This window comes from Tachypleus tridentatus, chromosome 12 (genome assembly GCF_004210375.1).
Source record: "Tachypleus tridentatus isolate NWPU-2018 chromosome 12, ASM421037v1, whole genome shotgun sequence".
NCBI lineage: Eukaryota > Metazoa > Arthropoda > Merostomata > Xiphosura > Limulidae > Tachypleus > Tachypleus tridentatus.
In genome coordinates this window covers 108336303-108358358 of record NC_134836.1, presented here as the reverse complement: position 1 = coordinate 108358358, position 22056 = coordinate 108336303, and the positions used below count along the sequence as shown (strand labels likewise).

The 22056-nt window shown below is 35.6% G+C and overlaps 1 protein-coding gene across 3 annotated transcripts in view; it reads left to right on the top strand.

The window, feature by feature from the left end:
• Window positions 1-22056, top strand: part of LOC143234298 (cell adhesion molecule Dscam1-like) — a 109757-nt gene that overhangs the window by 42285 nt on the left and 45416 nt on the right. For all 3 annotated transcript variants that reach the window (XM_076471546.1, XM_076471545.1, XM_076471547.1), the window contains 3 exons: window positions 6033-6314; window positions 9808-9927; window positions 17047-17220. In XM_076471546.1, the coding sequence (XP_076327661.1) occupies window positions 6033-6314; window positions 9808-9927; window positions 17047-17220 (576 nt within the window). The remainder of the gene's footprint in view (window positions 1-6032; window positions 6315-9807; window positions 9928-17046; window positions 17221-22056) is intronic.

Sequence of the window (22056 nt, the reverse complement as noted above, 5' to 3'; positions counted from 1 at the left end):
TGTATGTGATATAACTTAAAAGCTATTATCATCAAGTTTTTACTGTAAAATTATAGAAGCATAAATAATAAACATACAGGTGCACAAAATAAATTTTAAACTTTTATTAGTGAATGACGGTTAAAGTTTTCATGCATTTTTACCTGGCAAGTCAGAATTTTTTACTTCTTCACTACAAATAAAAAAATTATAAAAGTAGGTTATTTTTCAATAGACCTTCTCGGGACACACAAAACCATGCCGCGGGCCGCATGTGGCTCGCATGTCGCCTGTTGGAAATCCCTGGTCTAGAAGCAATCCAGATACCTTATTTTTCGAATGCTAACGTAACAAGATTGTATATAATTAGTCCTAACACGTTTTCGTTCCCTTCAGTTTGAACTACTGTGCAGTGATGTAGTCCATAATTGTAGAAGATGAAACTAAAGCTAATATATCTGAAAGTAATGTAACCTTCAATTAGACAACTGGTGGCTGTGAATTATACTTTAAATATATGAGTTACTTAAATTCTCCCATAAAAACTGACTGTTTTTGTATTTCGTGCAAAGCTACACAAGGGTTATCTGTGCTAGCTGTCCCTAATTTAGCAGTGTAAGACTAGAGGAAAGGCTGCTAGTTATCACCACCCAGCGCCAACTCTTGGGCTACTCTTTTACCAACGAATAGTGGGATTGAGAGATACATTATAACGACCTCATGGCTGAAAAGGCAAGCATGATGGGGTTTCGAACCCGCGACCCTCAGATTACCAGTCGAGTGCCTTAACCACCTGGCCATGCCGGGTCCTCTCATTAATATGCCGAAAACATTAGAAATGTTTTCTAATCCATTTTTATAATATTCACGAAATGCTACAAATGACATTTCCATCTTTAACTTTTTTTTTGAAGTTTGCAAAGGAAGTTGTGATATAAACAGAACAAAAAAACAGTTTTTTTAAACAATAATCTGAATATTTGTGTGTTTACTTCGGAGTGCAAGAAATGTTGTAATTTAACGTAACCCCTCAAAAAAACAACCGATTAATGTATTGCATGTATGGGACGCCACTTATTAAGATTAAAGTTACTTGTTAACTCAAGTTAGGGTTTTCTACATAACTACGCATTTTGTGCAGACAGCTTGGAATTTTTAAAGCTATTTTTAAGAGTGAAATGTTGAACTTCAGAGTCTGTTTGTGGGAATACAGAGCTGATAAAATATTGTTTTGTGATCTGATCCATCCTGGTTATCCTGTGTAATACTTGTAGTTTAAGGAAAGCTAAATATTATAAACCAACAATAGCATTAACGTTTGACTTTTAATCTTTGATGGGTATTTCTTGTATTGTATAACCTTTGAAAGCTGATCGGATTGTAACAGAAAAGCATGTAACCTACCATTGTCTCAACAGTAAGTCCGAAGGCTTATAACACCTTTCATTACCTGTAGTAACACAGTGTAGATAGCACGTTGTGCTTAATTTCTAAACAAATAAAGACCAAAGACAGCTATTGACAGTGTTTTGCACGAAGTCTATAATATATATACTGAACGTTTCGTGTTAATTTTCTCTGGGGGCTCGGAATGGCCAAGCGTCTTAAGGCGTGCGGTTAATGTGACGGTCAATCCCACTATTCATTGGTAAAAGAGTAGCCCAAGAGTTGGTGGTGGTGGTGATGACTAGCTGCCTTCCATCTAGTCTTACACTGCTAAATTAGGGACGGCTAGCGCAGATAGCCCTCGACTAGCTTTGTGCGAAATTAAAAAAAAAAAAGCAAGCTCTGGTCTGTAGCCACCTAGCGGTAGTGCCAACAAATCCCAAGGCAGCGCAGGCAACATCATTTACAAACAAGAAGCGCGCGTTCTATTTTACGGTTTACAAAATTCTGTAAAAACGAAAGATATAATTATGAAAAGGAAATAAACCTAGCCTGTATATGCGAACATAGCCTAGAAGAAAAATTTTGAAAATGTTGTTTCTTATTTGAAAATAGTGAATGCCCAAAATAAGAAAGTGTTATGAGAACATTAAGTTTAAGCATGGTGGGATGATTAGTTTGGGAAGCAGAAAGTTTGAACAGCTGTTACTATATCGTTGAACGTATGAGTTGGAGTGGAAGTTCCCCAAGTTGTTGTTTCTATTTAATGAAGTCTAGTTTAATTATCTCTTTAGGGGATCCGGTGGTTAATTTAGTCACTAATTTTTACTTAAAACTTTCAGATGTGAAACTGACGAAATGCAAATGGATTTTGCTTTTAAAAAGGTGTTGTGTTTATTTGTAGTTAAAATCTTCCAACCACAGGTATCGAAACCCGGTTTCTAGCTTTGTAAGTCCGTAGACATACTGCTGTGCCACTGGGGAAGGAGGGAGGGATTTTGAAAATATAGTCCGTGTTCTTGGTTAAAAGTAAACTCTTGGACCTAAGATGACTTAATGGTTGGGTTGCATGAACCGTGAACTCGAGAGTTCGTGGTTTATGTCCCTTTGGCGTAAAATTGCAGTATGCAAAATTCCATCGTTTGGTAGATAGGAGTAGCCCAAGAACTAGTGGTGGGCCGTGTTGACTAAGTTCTTCCTTTTAATCTATTATTTTAAAATATTAGGAAAACGGACTATGAGAAGATATCCTTTGTGTGCTGTTCAGCGCCAGATTTTTGAAACAAACAGAAAACTATGTGTGGATATCTATAGTTTAAATAGTTTTGATGTCTTGGAGATTATAGAAGAAAAATGAGTGAGGTTGTAGTGGTCTAAACACGACAGAACATTCAAATAACCTTCTCATTATTATAACACATTGAAGTGTTGATTGGGAGAAGATATAAATATTATTTTATGATGGCATCTTCTAATTATTCCATAACAATTTTTATTAAACAGAAACTTTACACTGACCCACAAAGAGACAAAATGTGCTTCATATCTTAACATTAATGGTTATATACAGTTGTTACATAATATAAAACCAGTATTTCCACAGTGTTTTTTTCCCTTACATATTTGCGCTCAAAAACATTTGCATAAGACCTGATTTTTCCACTACTTTTGTCCTTCATTGTTTAAAGTCTTCATTGGCTCAGGGCCAAGACTGAAGATCTTCCTTGCTTAGGCCTAGCATGGCTTGGTGGTTAGAGTGCTCGACTCGTAATTTCCATGTCGTGAGTTCGAATCTCCATCACCAACATGCTTGCCTTTTTAGCCAATCTCGCTATTCATTGGTAAAAGAGTAGTCCAAGGGTTCGAGATGAGTGGTGGAAATGAACTCACGCAATTTAACATCATTAAACATTAATACACAAGCTTAATACATTTCTCACACTCGTTAACGTTCTCAGCCCAAGCAATACACACTTAAAGTGATGTATTCTTCAAACAATGCGTTCAATATGAGACATTCTTTGTTCAGAAGGAAATTTGATAATCATCTATGAAATATCTGGCTGTCGCTTATACTTTTAAAATCGTTTTACTTCTAATTTATCTAATAAAACAAGTCGCAGAAAATACTTTTGTTTTACCAGTTATATGTGATAATGATTAAAGAAACACAGTGACGGAAAATAAAACCTGCGAAGTTGTAAGATTCACAAATTCCAACTAGCACTAATTACAAGTGTTATTGATTGTAATATTACGTTACTTTTATAAAAGACAAGATTCATACACTAGTGTAACATTATTTTTCTCGTGTTTCACACACACATACATACATACACACATTCCCTTCGGTGACTCAAGTTTTGAAAGCTTATAACATTAAAAACAGACAGACCATTCTATTGCGTTGTGCTTAATAAAAACAAACGAACAAACTCATGTTGTCATAGATACTTTGTTGACGCTTTGCTCCTGACAAACTTCTGATTATTTCATAGTTTTTTCCCTGGTTTCTAACTGCTTCAGAAGATCATTTAAAACCTACCACGAACACAAGAAAACGAACTTAAGCTACGCTGATTGGGTTTTATGAAATAAAGCTTGTTTTTACTACACTGGGCAGACTAAACAATACTGCTGAGTTATGGCATGTTTATTAGGTACTGATTTAGTTAGTGTATTTTAAATGTTAACGAGATACTTCTGTGTTATGGCATGTTTATTAGGTACTGATTTAGTTAGTGTATTTTAAATGTTAACGAGATACTTCTGTGTTATGGCATGTTTATTAGGTACTGATTCAGTTAGTGTATTTTAAATGTTAACGAGATACTTCTGTGTTATGGCATGTTTATTAGGTACTGATTTAGTTAGTGTATTTTAAATGTTAACGAGATACTTCTGTGTTATGGCATGTTTATTAGGTACTGATTTAGTTAGTGTATTTTAAATGTTAACGAGATACTTCTGTGTTATGGCATGTTTATTAGGTACTGATTCAGTTAGTGTATTTTAAATGTTAACGAGATACTTCTGTGTTATGGCATGTTTATTAGGTACTGATTTAGTTAGTGTATTTTAAATGTTAACGAGATACTTCTGTGTTATGGCATGTTTATTAGGTAGTGATTCAGTTAGTGTATTTTAGATGTTAACGAGATATTGCTATGTTGTGGCATGTTTATTAGGTACTGATTCAGTTAGTGTATTTTAAATGCAAATAAGACACTGGTGTGTTATGGCATGTTTATTAGGTACTGATTCAGTTAGTGTATTTTAGATGTTAACAACATACTTTTGTGTATAGGCATGTTTATTAGGTACTTATTTAGTTAGTGTATTTTAGATGTTAACAAGATACTTCTGTGTTATGGCATGTTTATTAGGTAGTGATTTAGTTAGTGTATTTTAAATGTTAACGAGATACTTCTGTGTTATGGCATGTTTATTAGGTACTGATTTAGTTAGTGTATTTTAAATGTTAACGAGATACTTCTGTGTTATGGCATGTTTATTAGGTACTGATTCAGTTAGTGTATTTTAAATGTTAACGAGATACTTCTGTGTTATGGCATGCTTATTAGGTACTGATTTAGTTAGTGTATTTTAAATGTTAACGAGATACTTCTGTGTTATGGCATGTTTATTAGGTACTGATTCAGTGAGTGTATTTTAGATGTTAACGAGATATTGCTATGTTGTGGCATATTTATTAGGTACTGACTTAGTTAGTGTATTTTAAATGTTAACATGCTAAGTAACACATGTGGCTTTATGCACCAACAACAAAGCTTTGTAGTCAGAGACATAACATATAAAAATGTAAATTAATAAAAATATGATTAAAGTTTGGAAAGGAAATTATTTTTTTACTTATGAAAACTTTCTCATTGGTTAATGATTTGTGTACAAATCTGCCAATAAATAATATAACCATTTCATCTCGTCGTTATGGAACTTACATTATGGAAAGTTAAGACTGTATAATGAGGTGTGTATGGAATGTAGGTAATGTTATAATTGTGTATATTTACATGGTAGCCTAAAGAATAACGAGGCTTAAGAACATCTTTTGATTAAAGAAATATATGTCCCCTCAAGAGCCCCTATCGAGATTATATGCTGTAAACACGATCGCGTTCGGTCTGTTAAAAGCAACTTATTACTATTAATGCCACGTTGAAGGAACAATTTACTGATAATGCTATTGAGTTATCTAACTTGTGGGCTGCCATATATATAGGTGTATATTTATTTTACCAAAATGTGGTACTCTATACTGTGCATTCGGTAATACGTTGAACGTGTTTCGATAAATTCTGACCTGTAAATAAATTAGCCGTTGTTTTGTTTGTGATACCTGTATTTCAGGCTTTCCACTAAGCAGACGTAGCTCTGGAAGTTGAAATATTTGTTGAATGATTTGTAGTTTTCTGTTCTGATCAGCGTATATATTGATTTTCTGTAAACCGAAGGTGGAACGATATTTACTCGTAATTTTGTTCAGAATTTGAAAAATACGTTGGTTCATTTTCAAATGTTCATATTTTATATTGATAAAAAACTTTGAATTGAACGAGTAACACAAAAAACTTGATTTTTTAGTGCATCTTATTAATAAAACGTGATATATATATATATGTATTTTTATTATTATTATTATTTAGAATCCCCCGCCATTTCCGCATTTCAGTTTCCACCGGATCTTGTAGTAGGAATGAGGGTAAAAGTGATGTGTTTTGTTATTCTTGGAGATCCTCCATTTCTTTTGCAATGGCTGAAAGACGGATCCACGCTTTCTCCCAGCTATGGTTTAAGTGTGCAGTACTTTCGAGACTATAGTATTCTTTCGACAGAAAACTTGCTACCCCGACACTCGGGTAATTACACCTGTAGTGTCAATAACGGTGCAGGATCGGCAAGTTACAGCGCCCTCTTGACGGTAAACGGTAAGAAAACATTTTGAGAGTTTATTAGACAAATTACTTTACAGAGGCCATTACTGACAAGGTTTAAAAGAACGTTTCTAAAGAAATGAGGTTCGGCATGGCAAGGTGGTTAGGGTGTTTGACTCGCAATTTGAAGGTTGCGGGTTCGATCCCCCGTCCCATCAAATATAGTCGCCCTTTCAGCAGTGAAGGCGTTATAATATTACAATCTATCCCATTATGGTAATGACTAACTGCCTTCCTTCTAACCTTTCACTGCTGAAATAAGGACAGCTAGCGTAGGTAGTCCTGGTGTAGCCTTGTGCCAAATTCAAAAAAAATTAAACTAAATAAATAGCGATAGTGAAAGATTCGAATCCACGACTGTGCTTGCACATACGACTTTAACAAGTTAAAATAGATCCGTTGAATACAATATTATCACTTTATTAGTTCCTATGTAGTGATATTGGGTAGAACTTACGACTTATGCTACTTGCTTTAGAAAGCTCACAATCTATTAACTCGGTAAATGCAAAACAAAAAACAATAGAACTAGGAAGAAACAGATTGTCGATTTTAAATCCTGACTGAAACAGCTCAGGGGCCTTGCCAAACTTCTGCCCTTACCAACCAATAAAGTTGTAAATGAAATGGGTGTCTTTCAACGGATATAGTACCTTGATTAGCCAAGCATCAGTCTGGCACGGATTTACAGCTAGCTCCCTCTAATTTCAATTCTGAAGTAGCGTAGGGAACTTGCTTAACTACACTGACACGCAGTTGCATTTAAAAGTTCCGACCTAACTGGCTACGTTACAAAAAACGACCAAATTTCAAGTAACCGCTGAAGCTAAATTGGGCACGTTATTAGAAAAACTGTAATTGATCACGCTTTCAGTTGTTAGCAACATGAAAACGAGACTAGTTATTGGTGCTAATAAAGATATTAGTTACTGATGACAAGAAAGGTACTAGTTATTAATGACAAGAAAGGTATTAGTTATTGATGACAAGAAAGGTATTAGTTATTGATGACAAGAAAAGTATTAGTTATTAATGACAAGAAAGGTATTAGTTATTAATGACAAGAAAGGTGTTAGTTATTGATGACAAGAAAGGTGTTAGTTATTAATGACAAGAAAGGTATTAGTTATTAATGACAAGAAAGGTGTTAGTTATTGATGACAAGAAAGGTGTTAGTTATTAATGACAAAAAAGGTGTTAGTTATTGATGATAAAAAAGGTGTTAGTTATTAATGACAAGAAAGGTGTTAGTTATTGATGATAAGAAGGATATTAATTATTGATTATAATAGTGGTATTAGTTATTGCTGAAATGGGTCAAATAACAAATATTATTTACCTTTTGATATTGTTTGAATAAAACAAAATAAAACAATTTAACCAATCTAATGATATTTTAGACAAACCTTTGTATTGAAAGCTCTCAGTGCAAGAAACATAACTTTATTTGGAAATTGTTCTGTGTAATATTAATAAAAAAATATATATTTATTTTTTATCTATTTCATGTATATTCTTAAGGTCCAGTTATTGTGTATGTTTATAATTTTGCGTGTTTAAGCTCGTGGCTAAATTCAGCATGAAAACTGAGAACTGTTTGCACTCTACACCCCAGAGTTCATTCAGTTTACAAAATTAGAAGCAATCTTTGTTAATTTTTTTGTTTATCTGCATCGAATCCGATACTGTATACGATATACCTGTCGTACAACCTTTAAGCAAATAATGTCTTGTCATGTTCAGACTGCATGAAAAATAGAGAAAATATAGTAGAGATACCCGTTCGAAAAAGTTAATAAATTTACAATAATTGAAAGTCCTTCAAAGAGACACGTGCAAACTGATACAGATGATAAAATAATATCCTATTTTATATGGTCCTATCAGGGAAAATAAATTGTGTTAGGTATCTTTAGAAATAGATCTTCAAAACATTGTTTTTATATAATGGTAATATGGCTTCAACAGAGGAAGCTATACTAATACCCAATATTTTACGTTGAAATTATGATAAAGTTTATCGACCTGTTGTGGACACTGAGGAAGTGAAAAGAGCTCTATAGTAGACATATAACTCAGATGTCAGGGCTATAGGATTGACTATACCTCTCGAATTTGAAATAACTCCAGAGATGTTTTGAAAATGTTATGATCGAGAAATGCTACTTCAGTTACATGCAGTAATTGTGTATTCGTCATATTTCTCTACTGCTGACATTGCATAAGAATTGTAAAATAATACAGAATGAAATATATGTTACGTACATTTGAAATAAACATTTCTTTCTACGTTAGTGCCTTAAAACAAGTGTTTGAAACAAAAATGTACAATATATATACTGAACGGAATGTATGGCTGTAACGTAAAGGCAGGAAGACGTTATTCCTTTAATAAGTTAATATTTCATGGCAGTTTTGTGTGTTTTTTAATTGTTTGATATCAAACACACTTAAACTCGTTGTTTGGCGAATACTTCTTTGTCTACCTTTTATAACGCTACATTTACTCCTGTTTTTTTTTTTTCTAAATCATTTAGTGTCGAATATGCTAAGACAGGTTATATGGTGAATATTCTCTAAATTAGTTAACGCTCATGGTTACATCTTACAATTTTGCACATAGAATTTTTATTGTTTGGTATCGAGTACATTTAGATTCGTTATTTGGTGAATATTCTCTTGGTTCATTGACGGAAGGCCCAGCATGGCCAGGTGGTTAAGGCGTTCGACTCGTAAGCTGAGGGTCGCGGGTTCGAATCTCCGTCGCACCAAACATGTTCACCCTTTCAACCGTGGGGGCGTTGTAATGTTACGGCTAATCCCACTATTCGTTGGTAAAAGAGTAGTCCAAGCGTTGGCAGTGGGTGGTGATGATTAGCTGTCTTCCCTTTAGCCTTATACTGCTAAATTAGGGACGGCTAGCGCAGATAGCCCTCGTGTAGCTTTGCGCGCAATTCAAAACAAACAAACCATTAACGGCTGCGTGTTATAATATTACATTTTCATAATGATGTTTTTAAATTGTTTGATATCGAAGAGGCTTAGACTCATTATTTTTCGAAAAGTTTCTTTGATCCACGTGATTACATTCTGTTATATCTGTTGTTGTTTTTTATACAGTTAAGTCCGTTATTTGATTAATTTTTTCTTGAGTCATTAAATTATGTAGTTATAATTAATACTCGTCTTAATTGCGAAAAGAAAGAAAATCTCAATAATTATGTTTCAAACCAATTTCTCGCAATACTCTTTTTTTTCTCATTAAATTAACTAAATTTTTCATTGAATACACTGGTCATGTTGTACCATGCATGAACATGAGTTCTAGCACAGAAATTTACTAGTTTTCAATGTATTTTAAGCGCAATTCTTTTATCTAGCAAAACAACTTGTTGTATGCTTCATTAAGCCAGTTGAGTTACTTCATATTTTGTTAATATTTACTCATAATAATTAACTACTGACGGAGTTTGCAACATTTTTACAGTGCCCCCTAGCTGGATTGTGGAACCACAAAATTCGGAAGTTGCCCAGGGAAAGTCTGTTCGAATTGACTGCAGTGCTGACGGTTCACCGACACCTACAATAACGTGGAGAAAAGCGACAAGTGAGTTGTTAAACACTGTGAATTTTGCATTTCGAAATAAAAAAGGTTTTCCTTGATTTTAAACATTTCTAATGAAATTAATACTTAAAACAGGCCTTATTTCATAACCTGGAATTATAATAAAAACAGAACTTTCGTATACGTTTGACTAAATGCACCGATATTTTGTCAAATTTATGAAATAATACAATGTATTCTGGCTTCAAGACAACACATTAAATACATTTTAAAAATCTAAAACACACTTAGCATACAATAGGCACTGCATGGCCAGGTGGTTAAGGCGCTCGACTCGAGTTCGAATCCCCGTCATACCAAACATGCTAACTCGTTTAAGCCGTGTGGGCGTTATAATATTACGATTAATCTCACTATTCGCTGGTAAAATAATAACTCAAGAGCTGATGGTGAGTAGTGGTAACTAGCTTCCTTCTTTCTAGTCTTACACTGCTAAATTATAGGTGGCTAGCGCGAGTAGCCCTCGCGTAGCTTTGAACGAAATTTAAAGCAAACAAACATACTACAATAAACACAACCACATAAACGATTACAGGATTAAAATTTGAACTATCTTCTCCTAACTCCAAAGTGGTGCTGGTTAACGTTTCGTCTCTAAATGACCAGAGTCGAATTATTGTTTTAAAAATTCTGTGCTATAATTCTTTGATATAACAAGAATAAAATCTGCTGAAATTCATACGTTTCTGTTTCATCCAAATGTAACAATTCGATTCTCAACTGAAATAACGATAATTTTAAATTAAAATGTTTCCTGTTAAACTATATTAAACATTCATAATTTACTCTTGGAAAGAAATGTATTTATGACAGCAGTGCTGCCTGAAGTTTCTGAATACCCGAGTTTCAAACATAATTCATTAATGGTACAAACTTGGTAATATATATATACCACTAATAAGCTCCTTTAGCAGTTTGTAATAAACCATCTCTAAGTCTCCATTTTAATAGTGTTATTCCTATGGTTTGGTCTGCTTTGAATTTCGCGCACAGCAATACGAAGGTTATCTGCCCCTGATTTTGCAGCTAGCCATCACTACCCACCGCCAACTGTTGGGCTACTCTTTTTCCAATGAATAGTGGGATTGACCGTCACATTATAACGCACCTACTGCTGAAAAGGCGAGAATGTTTGGTGTGATGGAGATTCGAACCCGCGACCCTCACATTACGAGTCGAGTACGTTATCCACCTGGCCATACCAGGCTGGTTATTCCTATAAACCAGTTTTACAATTGTAGAGTTAGGTATTGGTCGAATTTAAAGATACTGATTTTCAAAAACTCTGAATATTTACACATCTGAAAGATATTTAGTAAGCGGATATACCTTGTACGACATATGTCTCATCTAAATGGGCACTGTTGTAAGTACGAAGTTTTACGTAACTTTACTATTTTCTTTGACGTATCTCATATACGTAATTTTATCACTGTAAAGTTGGAGAGAAACAATACATCTCCACCTCTATGAACAGTTGGTCATTAAGGAACTCTGACTGATTTAACCACGCGTTTCTGAAGTTGGTACTACTGTACATATAAAGCTGAATATTTTAAAGTTGAAAGTACCTTGCTGATAACTACATAATAAAATATTAATTTGTTTGTGTTGTGTAACGACATTTAGAACCTATTTCGCGTTTACTTACATTTCAGTGTCTCTCTCTGTATGCAGAAACTTAATGTTTAGTTTTAGTGAATAGAGACTCGACTACCTTTTGTTTCGTACATTTTCCCATTTGAAACTATAGAAATGTTATATCTATATATATAGATGAAATTTGTGGGTTTCTATTCTGTATATTTTTTGTTGTTCGTGAGGTAAGGAAGATGTAATCAAAGTGTACATTATGGTTTTTTTACGTTTCTGTGTTGCTTAACCCATCGTTGTTAATATTTTCATTACGCACACATACATATATATATATGTAGTATAGGGTTTATAAATTGTTATGCAATACCCTCATTACGGAGTTAATACATTATTTCAATGTCTTGTTCATTTGTTTTGAATTTCGCGCAAAGCTACTCGAGGGCTATCTGCGCTAGACGTCCCTAATTTAGCAGTGTAAGACTAGAGGAAAGGCAGCTAGTCATCACCACCCACCTCCAACTCTTGGGCTACTATTTTATCAACGAATAGTGGGATTGACCGTTACTTATAACGCCCCCACGGCTGAAAGGACCAGCATGTTTGGTACGACGGGGATTCAGATTACCAGTCGAACGTCTTAATCCACCTGGCCATGCCGGGCATTTCAATCTCTCTCTCTTTCTATAGAAACTTAAGATTTAGATTTAGTCAGTAAAGACTCGACTACTTTTCGTTTCGTACATTTTCCCATTTGAAGTAATAGAAATGTTATATCTATACATATAGATGCAAGTTGTGGGTTTCTATTATGTATATTTTTGTCGTTCGTGAAATATTTCTTCATGACTGTTTCAGTCATGGTCTTTTAATAGTGTGGTATACGTGATTCATATGGAGTTAAAACTTGAATAAAGCCCATAAAACACGCCACATTATTGTTGAAATTCACAATGACTACAAGATACACGCATATATACATGTATAATGCTAAACGTAAACTAATCTTCGTGTGTGTACATTTAAATAATCACAGTTTCGTGTTATGATCCCAGCATTTTTTTCTTTGCTGAAAAGGCATTTGAAATACCTTATTTTAGTGTTAAAGTTTTTCGTGGTAAAAGAACAAATGTCATTGCTTGAATGATGGAAAATAATGTATGAAAGTAATATATATTTCTATTTATATCACACGCGATGCATGATCTTAAAGCTTATTTTAAAAAAGAATTTAAACTACTGTGTTACGTGTGATACTGATTATTCAATAACATAATATTTGTGGCCCAGCATAGCTAGGTGGTTAAGGCACTCGACACGTATAACGAGGGTTGCGGGTTTGAATCCCCGTCGCACCAAACATGCTGGCCCTTTCAGCCGTGAGGGCATTATAATGTGACAGTTAATCCCACTATTCGTTGGTAAAAGAGTAGTCCAAGAGTTGGCGGTGTGTGGTGATGAGTAGCTGCCTTTCCTCCAGTCTTACACTGCTAAATTAGGGACGGCTAGCATAGATAGCCCTCGTGTAGCTTTGCAGGAAATTCAAAAACAAACAAACAATAATATTTGTTAAATACCTATCAGTTTGTTCCTTAATAATTAAGTATTTCAATAACGAACGTTTGTTTCGTTTAAATTTCTTACCCCGCAATGGAGAGTTTCCTGAGTGACGTCACCGAAAACCGAGATTTGTTTTCCGTGGTGGACAGAAGAACAATAGATAGATAAATAAGATACATACGCTAAGCAAAACAAATAAATGTCATCGAACATTCTGATATACTACGATCCTCGTATTGTAACTGAATTCAGTAATCTAACTTGTGAGTACTTTCTATCAAGCATAGCATCGAACATATTTATCATACCATCTTTGAATACAGTTTTTAAAGCTCAAAAATAGTGTTACAAGAGCTCAAACATTGAACCGATTTAAATGAACACGATAATTGTTCAAGAAAGGTACAACAATTCACACAGACCACATGACATCGATTTAGTTAGTTTAAATACATGCTGCAGAGGTTCAGACACTTTACGCACCAGTATACTCCTACAGTGGTTCAGACACTTTACACACCAGTATAATCCTACAGTGGTTCAGACACTTTACACACCAGTATAATCCTACAGTGGTCCAGACACTTTACACAACAGTATACTCCTACAGTGGTTCAGACACTTTACACACCAGTATAATCCTACAGTGGTCCAGACACTTTACACAACAGTATACTCCTACAGTGGTCCAGACACTTTACACAACAGTATACTCCTACAGTGGTCCAGACACTTTACACACCAGTATAATCCTACAGTGGTCCAGACACTTTACACAACAGTATACTCCTACAGTGGTTCAGACACTTTACACACCAGTATAATCCTACAGTGGTCCAGACACTTTACACAACAGTATACTCCTACAGTGGTCCAGACACTTTACACAACAGTATACTCCTACAGTGGTCCAGACACTTTACACAACAGTATACTCCTACAGTGGTCCAGACACTTTACACAACAGTATACTCCTACAGTGGTTCAGACACTTTACACACCAGTATAATCCTACAGTGGTCCAGACACTTTACACAACAGTATACTCCTACAGTGGTCCAGACACTTTACACAACAGTATACTCCTACAGTGGTCCAGACACTTTACACAACAGTATACTCCTACAGTGGTTCAGACACTTTACACACCAGTATAATCCTACAGTGGTCCAGACACTTTACACAACAGTACACTCCTACAGTGGTTCAGACACTTTACACACCAGTATACTCCTACAGTGGTCCAGACACTTTACACACCAGTATAATCCTACAGTGGTCCAGACACTTTACACAACAGTATACTCCTACAGTGGTCCAGACACTTTACACAACAGTATACTCCTACAGTGGTCCAGACACTTTACACAACAGTATACTCCTACAGTGGTCCAGACACTTTACACAACAGTATATTCCTACAGTGGTTAAGACACTTTATTAACCAGTATACTCTTATAGTGGTCCATACACTTTACACACCAGTATACAACTTTTGTGGTCCAGATACTTTATACATCAGTATACTCCTACAGTGGTTCAGACACTTTACACACCAGTATACTACTACAGTGGTCCAGACACTTTACACAACAGTATACTCCTACAGTGGTCCAGACACTTTACACAATAGTATACTCCTACAGTGGTCCAGACACTTTACACAACAGTATACTCCTACAGTGATTCAGACACTTTACACAACAGTATACTATTACAGTGGTTCAGACACTTTACACACCAGCACACTACTGCAGTGGTCCAGACACTTTATACACCAGTACATTCCTATAGTGGTCCAGACACTTTATACACCAGTACACTCCTATAGTGGTTCAAACACTTTATACACCAGTACTTTCCTACAGTGGTTAAGACACTTTATTAACCAGTATACTCCTACAGTGGTCCAGATACTTTACACACCAGTATACTCCCGCAGTGGTCCAGATACTTTATACACCAGTATACTCCCACAGTGGTCCAGATACTTTATACACCAGTGCTACAATAATTCAGGTACTTTACATCTGTATATTTTAATATTATAATGATTAAAACCGATGACAGAGCACTTCGTGACACATTGCATCGGTTTAAATAAGCTTAAACATACAGTACATTGGTTGAGACACTTAACATCAGTATACTTCAATACTGCAATATTCCAGGCACTGCACACCAGTATAATCCAGTGTTACAGTTATCTACACACTTTAAACCAGTGTAGTCCAGATACTTTACACTAGTATAACGTAATGTTACCATGGTTCATACGTCAGCTTTATCAGTTCGGATGCTTTGTGGTGACTTATAGTAAAACTGTGTTAATTCATTTACATGTTACATCCGTTCAAATAAAACTGCCATAATTCAATCACACGCTTTACTGGTTTAGATATCACACTGGCTTAGCTAAACACAACAGTTGTTCAAAAACACGTGTTATACAAGATTAAATAAACATTATACGTTTCAGTTATATGCTTAATTGGCTTAGAACAATACAGTTGCTCACTCACATGTTACATTCGTATTTTGAGACATCATGGTTTCAGTCACGTGCTATATCTGTTTCGACACACACTTGTTCAGCCACATATCACATATGTTTTGACACATTCATGTTCAGTTACTTGTTACATTCATTTCGGTACATCGGTTTTCAGACACACGTATCATTTATTCAGTCACATCTATCGTCGTCTAAGAACAACGCTGCAGTTGTTCGGTGACATGTTCCATTATTTCAAACACCGCGTCGTTATAATCTAACATATTTCAAAATAAACACCACTCATATATTATACATCTCTACAGAATTACCTTGACTAGGCTTCGCCACGAGTAGTAGTTTATTAAGGGTCTAAATGAAACATGTTAGTGTATTCGAAGGAAAGCCTAACTAGGAATCTTTTTACCCACTGGAGGAAGAAAGCTCTTTCTAAATGCATCACTATAGCCTTTATAGTATATCCATTTTCAACTATAATGTGATGAAAAATATGTTCTCGGGAGTGATTTTGTTAATCGAACTTTCGTAATTCAAATAATGACAGCTGTGTAATAAATACGTTGAAAACGTTCTACACACAGTATTTTGTTTCTGTTGGCTTTTTTTAGCGTTAATGAAGTAATTGATTGATTGATTGATTGATTTAGTGTTTTATGGCACAAAGCAGGGAGGCTATCTGCGCCTAATAAAGTAATAAAACTTTCCTGAGCATCGTTTAGTTGTCGTCGTTAAATTAAATTATAGTTGGCGTCGTTAAGTGACGAAATTGAAGTATAGTTGGCATAGTTAAAAGACAAAATTCAAAACTTTAAGTCATTTTGATGAAGTGATGGCGTGTATCTTATGAAAATAAAGACATGAAATAAGTAAACTCAGGGTAGTTAGTGTGAGTAATAAATGGTCACACTTTGTTACACAAGCATTCGCATCCTTCTAACATCTTGGGTCGCGGGTTCGAATTCCCGTCGCATCAAACATGCTCGCCCTTTCAGCCTTGGATGCGTTATAATGTGACGGTCAATCCCACTATTCGTTGGTAAAAGAGTAGCCCAACAGTTGGCTGTGGGTGGTGATGACTAGCTGCCTTCCTTCTAGTCTTACACTGCTAAGTTAGGGACGGCTGGTGCGGATATCTCTCGTGTAATTTTGCGCGAAATTCAAAAAACAAACAAACCTTTCAACGTAAGCTACTCTGAGCAACGTTTTGATATGAATCTCTGCGAAAGATTTACGAAGTACGTGAAACGTTAGGAACGCACTTCCTGAAACGTTTAGTATCAAAAAAGAATACTACATATAAATATATACGTGTACTAATGTTTCTTTTTCCAGAATACGAATAGGTAATGTAATATATGTATTTCAAGACGTCTTGACCTCCTCTTTATAATTTGCTGATTTGTTCTATTTTTCTCATACGTTTTTTTTTTCAGAAGACAAACCCGCAGACTACACACCAGTTTATAACAGTCATAAGTACACCCTCTTACCCAACGGATCACTTCTCGCCCATTCAGCTGGCAAATCCGAAGAAGGCTATTATCTCTGTGAAGCCCGAAATGGGTATGGCGGAAACCTCAACAAATTGATCAACCTCACAGTACACCGTAGGTAACGCTTAGTGGACCCCGATGTAAAAACCTTTTATAGAGAGCGAAACGTTATCGTATTTTTGTTTTGTTTTCTGACTTTATGGGATTTCACCAATATCTGTCTTCCATCTTCTCTTCTCTCACGTGTGTTGTCACTAAATCATAATTATTTTTATCTAAGTTTGAATTTTTAGTATCGCGTCACAAACACACACAGTTGGAAGTTTCATATGTTTTTGTTTTTACATTTAAGAACGATTAAATATACAAACAAAAGTTTGCCTCGATTCTGAACCTCGAGTTATGTATTTCAGATAAAAAAAAAATTGGCAAGTGACAGGGTAAACACCTGAACCATTAACAGCTTTTAAGTTCTTTAGAATAAATTTTAATGTTGCTTTTGTCTAATAAACAAATCTAATGAACAAAATAACATTAAATTGTAACTGGCTGACGAAAGAAAACCTTTTTTTGAATAAGATAACTCTCAGTGTTCTTAAGTACACTACTATTTGACTTGGTAAGGCCTGTAAAAGGAAACCAGACGATTCAATAGAAGTCGTAGGTAACTGTACAACACTCTGTAGGGGTTGCTTCTTTTGCTCTGGCCCGGCATGGCTAAGCGTGTTTAGGCGTGCGACTCGTACTCTGAGGGTCGCGGGTTCGCATCTCCATCGCGCCAAATATGCTGACCCCTTCAGCCGTGGAGGCGTTATAATATGACGGTCAATCCCACTTTTTGTTGGTAAAAGAGTAGCCCAAGAATTGGCGGTGGGTGGTGATGACTAGCTGCCTTCCCTCTAGTCTTACACTGCTAAATTAGGTCAGCTAGCACAGATAGCCCTCGAGTAGCTTTGTGCAAAATTAAAAAAAAAATCTTTTGCTCTACTCTCTTCTGCAGTTCATCTAATTAAAATGGAAGTGGTACCATATTCTGTGTAAATATTTTGAATTCTTTCTCATACGAGAAAGACTTTTGTGTCCCTGTTAAACGTATAGGGTTCAGGAATCTCCTTCTTGTTGTAAAAATGTTGATGGAAACAGCACTAGTCTGGGTCATTAATATATAGAAACTTTTATCATAAAATGTTGGAAGAAACAGCACCAATATGGGCCATTAACGTAAAGAAACCTTTATGGTAAAATGTTGCTGAAATCAGACAGCACAAATTTAAACCATTAAAATATAGAGAGAGATCTGTATGGTAAAACGTTGGTAGAAACCTCACTTAACTGAACACATTATGGATGAACAATGAACCTTCTTCAGTGTTTCGTATCCTCATTCGTGCCTCACTGTATTTCCACACAGTTTGCGTGTATGCGTTTTCTGCCTTTAAATACATCAATCTTTCAAAACATAATTTTCTTTTCGAACTGTTCTTGTTTGGGCTGCGAAAAATATCACGTGACTTAATACTGAGCCTAGAAAACAAGTAATGACAAATATTTCACGTTTACTTAGTTAACATAGAGACATACGATCTTTTGACTAGTATCACTTTGGGTAAAATAGAGATTCGCAAACTTGTGTCTCCTCCCCTCTCCGGTGGATTGGTGATAAACTTGAGGGCTTAACATCGGGGTTCGATATCTGTAAATGTGACAGAGTAGGTAGTCCATTGTGCAGCTTTACGGCTAAGAACAACACACGTGACGTCATTGGAGAATGTTCAATTAAAAAGCCATAAATCTCTAAATACAAGTAACATACGTTTCTTTTTGAAACATAATCACTTTTTGAAACGCAAGTAAGAAATGATTAGAAAAAAAACAACACAGAATAATAGCAAGCTCTGAACACGAGACAGTTGCGAAGAAAAACAATCGCTATCGAATCACAGCTCAGTAACAGAACAGAAACCAATACGAACGTTGTCCTGAAGGTATTAACTATGTTGTGACAAGAAACGTGGGTGGAAAGATGAATATCAAAACCCATATTCTAAAAACAAAAACGACAACAACAAACGGCGAAACCGAATGAAAACAACAACTAATTTCTGAAACATAAAAATCAGAACATTTTGTTCTCTGTTATTTGCCACGCAATAGTCTTTATTGCTCTGATTGGTCGAACGTAATGTGTATTTATTGATTTGGCCAATCACAGAAGACAATATCACAGGCAGCTGACTCTAGTGGATATTTTTAATGATAGAGTAGAAAATTTAGTGTGATTCTTATGGATGTAGACAGATAAAAGGTATTTCTCGGTAGCACTTATAAACTGTAGACAATCAGTAGAGTTTGGCAAGTTTGTTCAATCAATGCATTTCGTTTTGGCAGAAGTAAACAGATCCCAGTTAAGGGTTAGATTGCTACAATTATACATCACTCAATTAGACCTACTGATCACCCCTCAAAACTAATCCAAAGGTAGGAATAGTCAGAGACACATTTATATTTTATTTATATTATCGTTTTAAATTATAAACTGAAGAATTTTAAAATTTGGTATCAATGTGTCAGTTAAAATGCTATTTAAGTAGAAGCTGAGAGGAATTTATTTTCACTGGAAGATCCAGTTCATGTGGAGGTTTTGCTTATAATATTCGGATGTAAAGTCCAATGTTCTTTTTTCTTTAAAAAAACACACAAAATTTCCCAGTTTGTGATAAGATTGGTATATGCGTCAGCTAGGACTAGTGCAAGTGCTATTAGCATAGTCTGAACGTACGTTGAGATGAGCTATTTAGTTATTTTGTAAGAAAATATTAGTCTTATTAGGTCTATACTACAAGATTTTTTGTGAATACATGCTACACTTGTTGAGTTATACGTCACATCGGTTAGATAAACAATATAGTCGTTACATAGGGTTAAATATATTTTTAATTTTTCACTATCCACACGGATGCGGTCTTTGAGGTGAAGCTTGACAGGTACTGAATATACTGAGAAATCTTGTATTTGGTACTAGCAAGCCAGTTTCAAATTCGTGTGACAACACAAAATATTCGCCGTACTTTAAGCTGTGGGTGCGTTATAAGAGTGACGGTCAATTCTTTAGTGGCTTTCGTGGGTAGGAGTTTGCTGCTGGCTAGCTGCCTTTTATACGGACAATTGTTACAAATTTGGAATAGAGACACGTAACCTTAGCAACTTTATCCTCGCTTAGCATTTTATTAAAGTCCAAGGCCCGACATGGTCAGGTAGGATAAGACGTTCGATTCGTAATCTGAGGGTCGCGGGTTCCCATCCTCGTCGCACCACACATGCTCGCCCTTTCAGCCGTGGGGGCGTTATAATGTGACAGTCAATCCCCCTATTCGTTGGTAAAAGAGTAGCCCAAGAGTTCGCGGTGGGTGGTGATTCTAGTTGCCTTCCCTCTAGTCTTCAACTGCTAAATTATAGACGGCTAGCGCAGATAGCCCTCGAGTAGCTTTGCCAGAAATTAAACAAACAAACATTAAAGTCCAAGAAAGGAATGTTTGTAATAATTGACTTAAATATTCAAATCCTTCAATGACTATTTGTTTTAGGTAAGATATCAAAATCAATACAATTTTAAGCTTTACAAACAACTACACGTAAAACAGATTTTTACCATTATAAATCCAGTATACCTTGTTTGTGATACTGTGTACATAAACCTGGGAAAATGGGCTTAATTTGTTTAAATTTCGCGCAAAACTACATGAGAGCAAGCTGTCCCTAATTTAGCAGAGAAAGACTAGCGAGAAGGCAACTAGTTATCTTATCACCCACCGCTAACTCTTAGACTACTCTTTTAGCAACCTATAGTGAGATTGATCGTCACATAATAACGCCTCAGCAGCTTAAAGGGAGAGCATATTTGGTAGGATGAGTATTCCAACCTGCGACCCTCAAACTGCAAGTTTAGCTCCCTAACCACCTGACCATGCTGGGTCTACAAAAAAAACAACCTAAAAGAGGTTTATATTTCTGTTACGAAAGCTTATTTTTACATTTGCAAGTTAATGTAAATAGCTTTTTGCCCCCCAGTAGCTCAGCGGTATGTCTGCGGACTTACAACGCTAAAAATCGGGTTTCGATACAAGTGGTGGGCAGAGCACAGATAACCCATTGTGCAGTTTTGTGCTTAATTCAAAACAACAATAACAGCAAATAGCTTTTTAGGCATATTTTAACGATTTAGAATAAGAAAAGGAGTGCAAGGCGTGAATAGCTTCGTTGGTAGGAGTGACATTAGATGATCTGTTGGTAGGAGTGACATTAGATAATCTGTTGGTAGGAGTGACATTAGATGATCTGTTGGTAGGAGTGACATTAGATGATCTGTTGGTAGGAGTGACATTAGATGATCTGTTAGTAGGAGTGGCATTAGATAATCTGTTGGTAGGAGTGACATTAGATAATCTGTTGGTAGGAGTGACATTAGATGATCTGTTGGTAGGTGTGACATTAGATAATCTGTTGGTAGAAGTGACATTAGATAATCTGTTGGTAGGAGTGACATTAGAAAATCTGCTGGTAGGAGTGACATTAGATGATCTGTTGGTAGGAGTGACATTAGATGATCTGTTGGTAGGAGTGACATTAGATGATCTGTTGGTAGGAGTGACATTAGATAATGTGTTGGTAGGAAGTGACATTAGATAATCTGTTGGTAGGAGTGACATTAGATGATCTGTTGGTAGGAGTGACATTAGATGATCTGTTGGTAGGAGTGACATTAGATGATCTGTTGGTAGGAGTGACATTAGATAATCTGTTGGTAGGAGTGACATTAGATGATCTGTTAGTAGGAGTGGCATTAGATGATCTGTTGGTAGGAGTGACATTAGATGATCTGTTGGTAGGAGTGACATTGGATAATGTGTTGGTAGGAGTGACATTAGATAATCTGTTGGTAGGAGTGACATT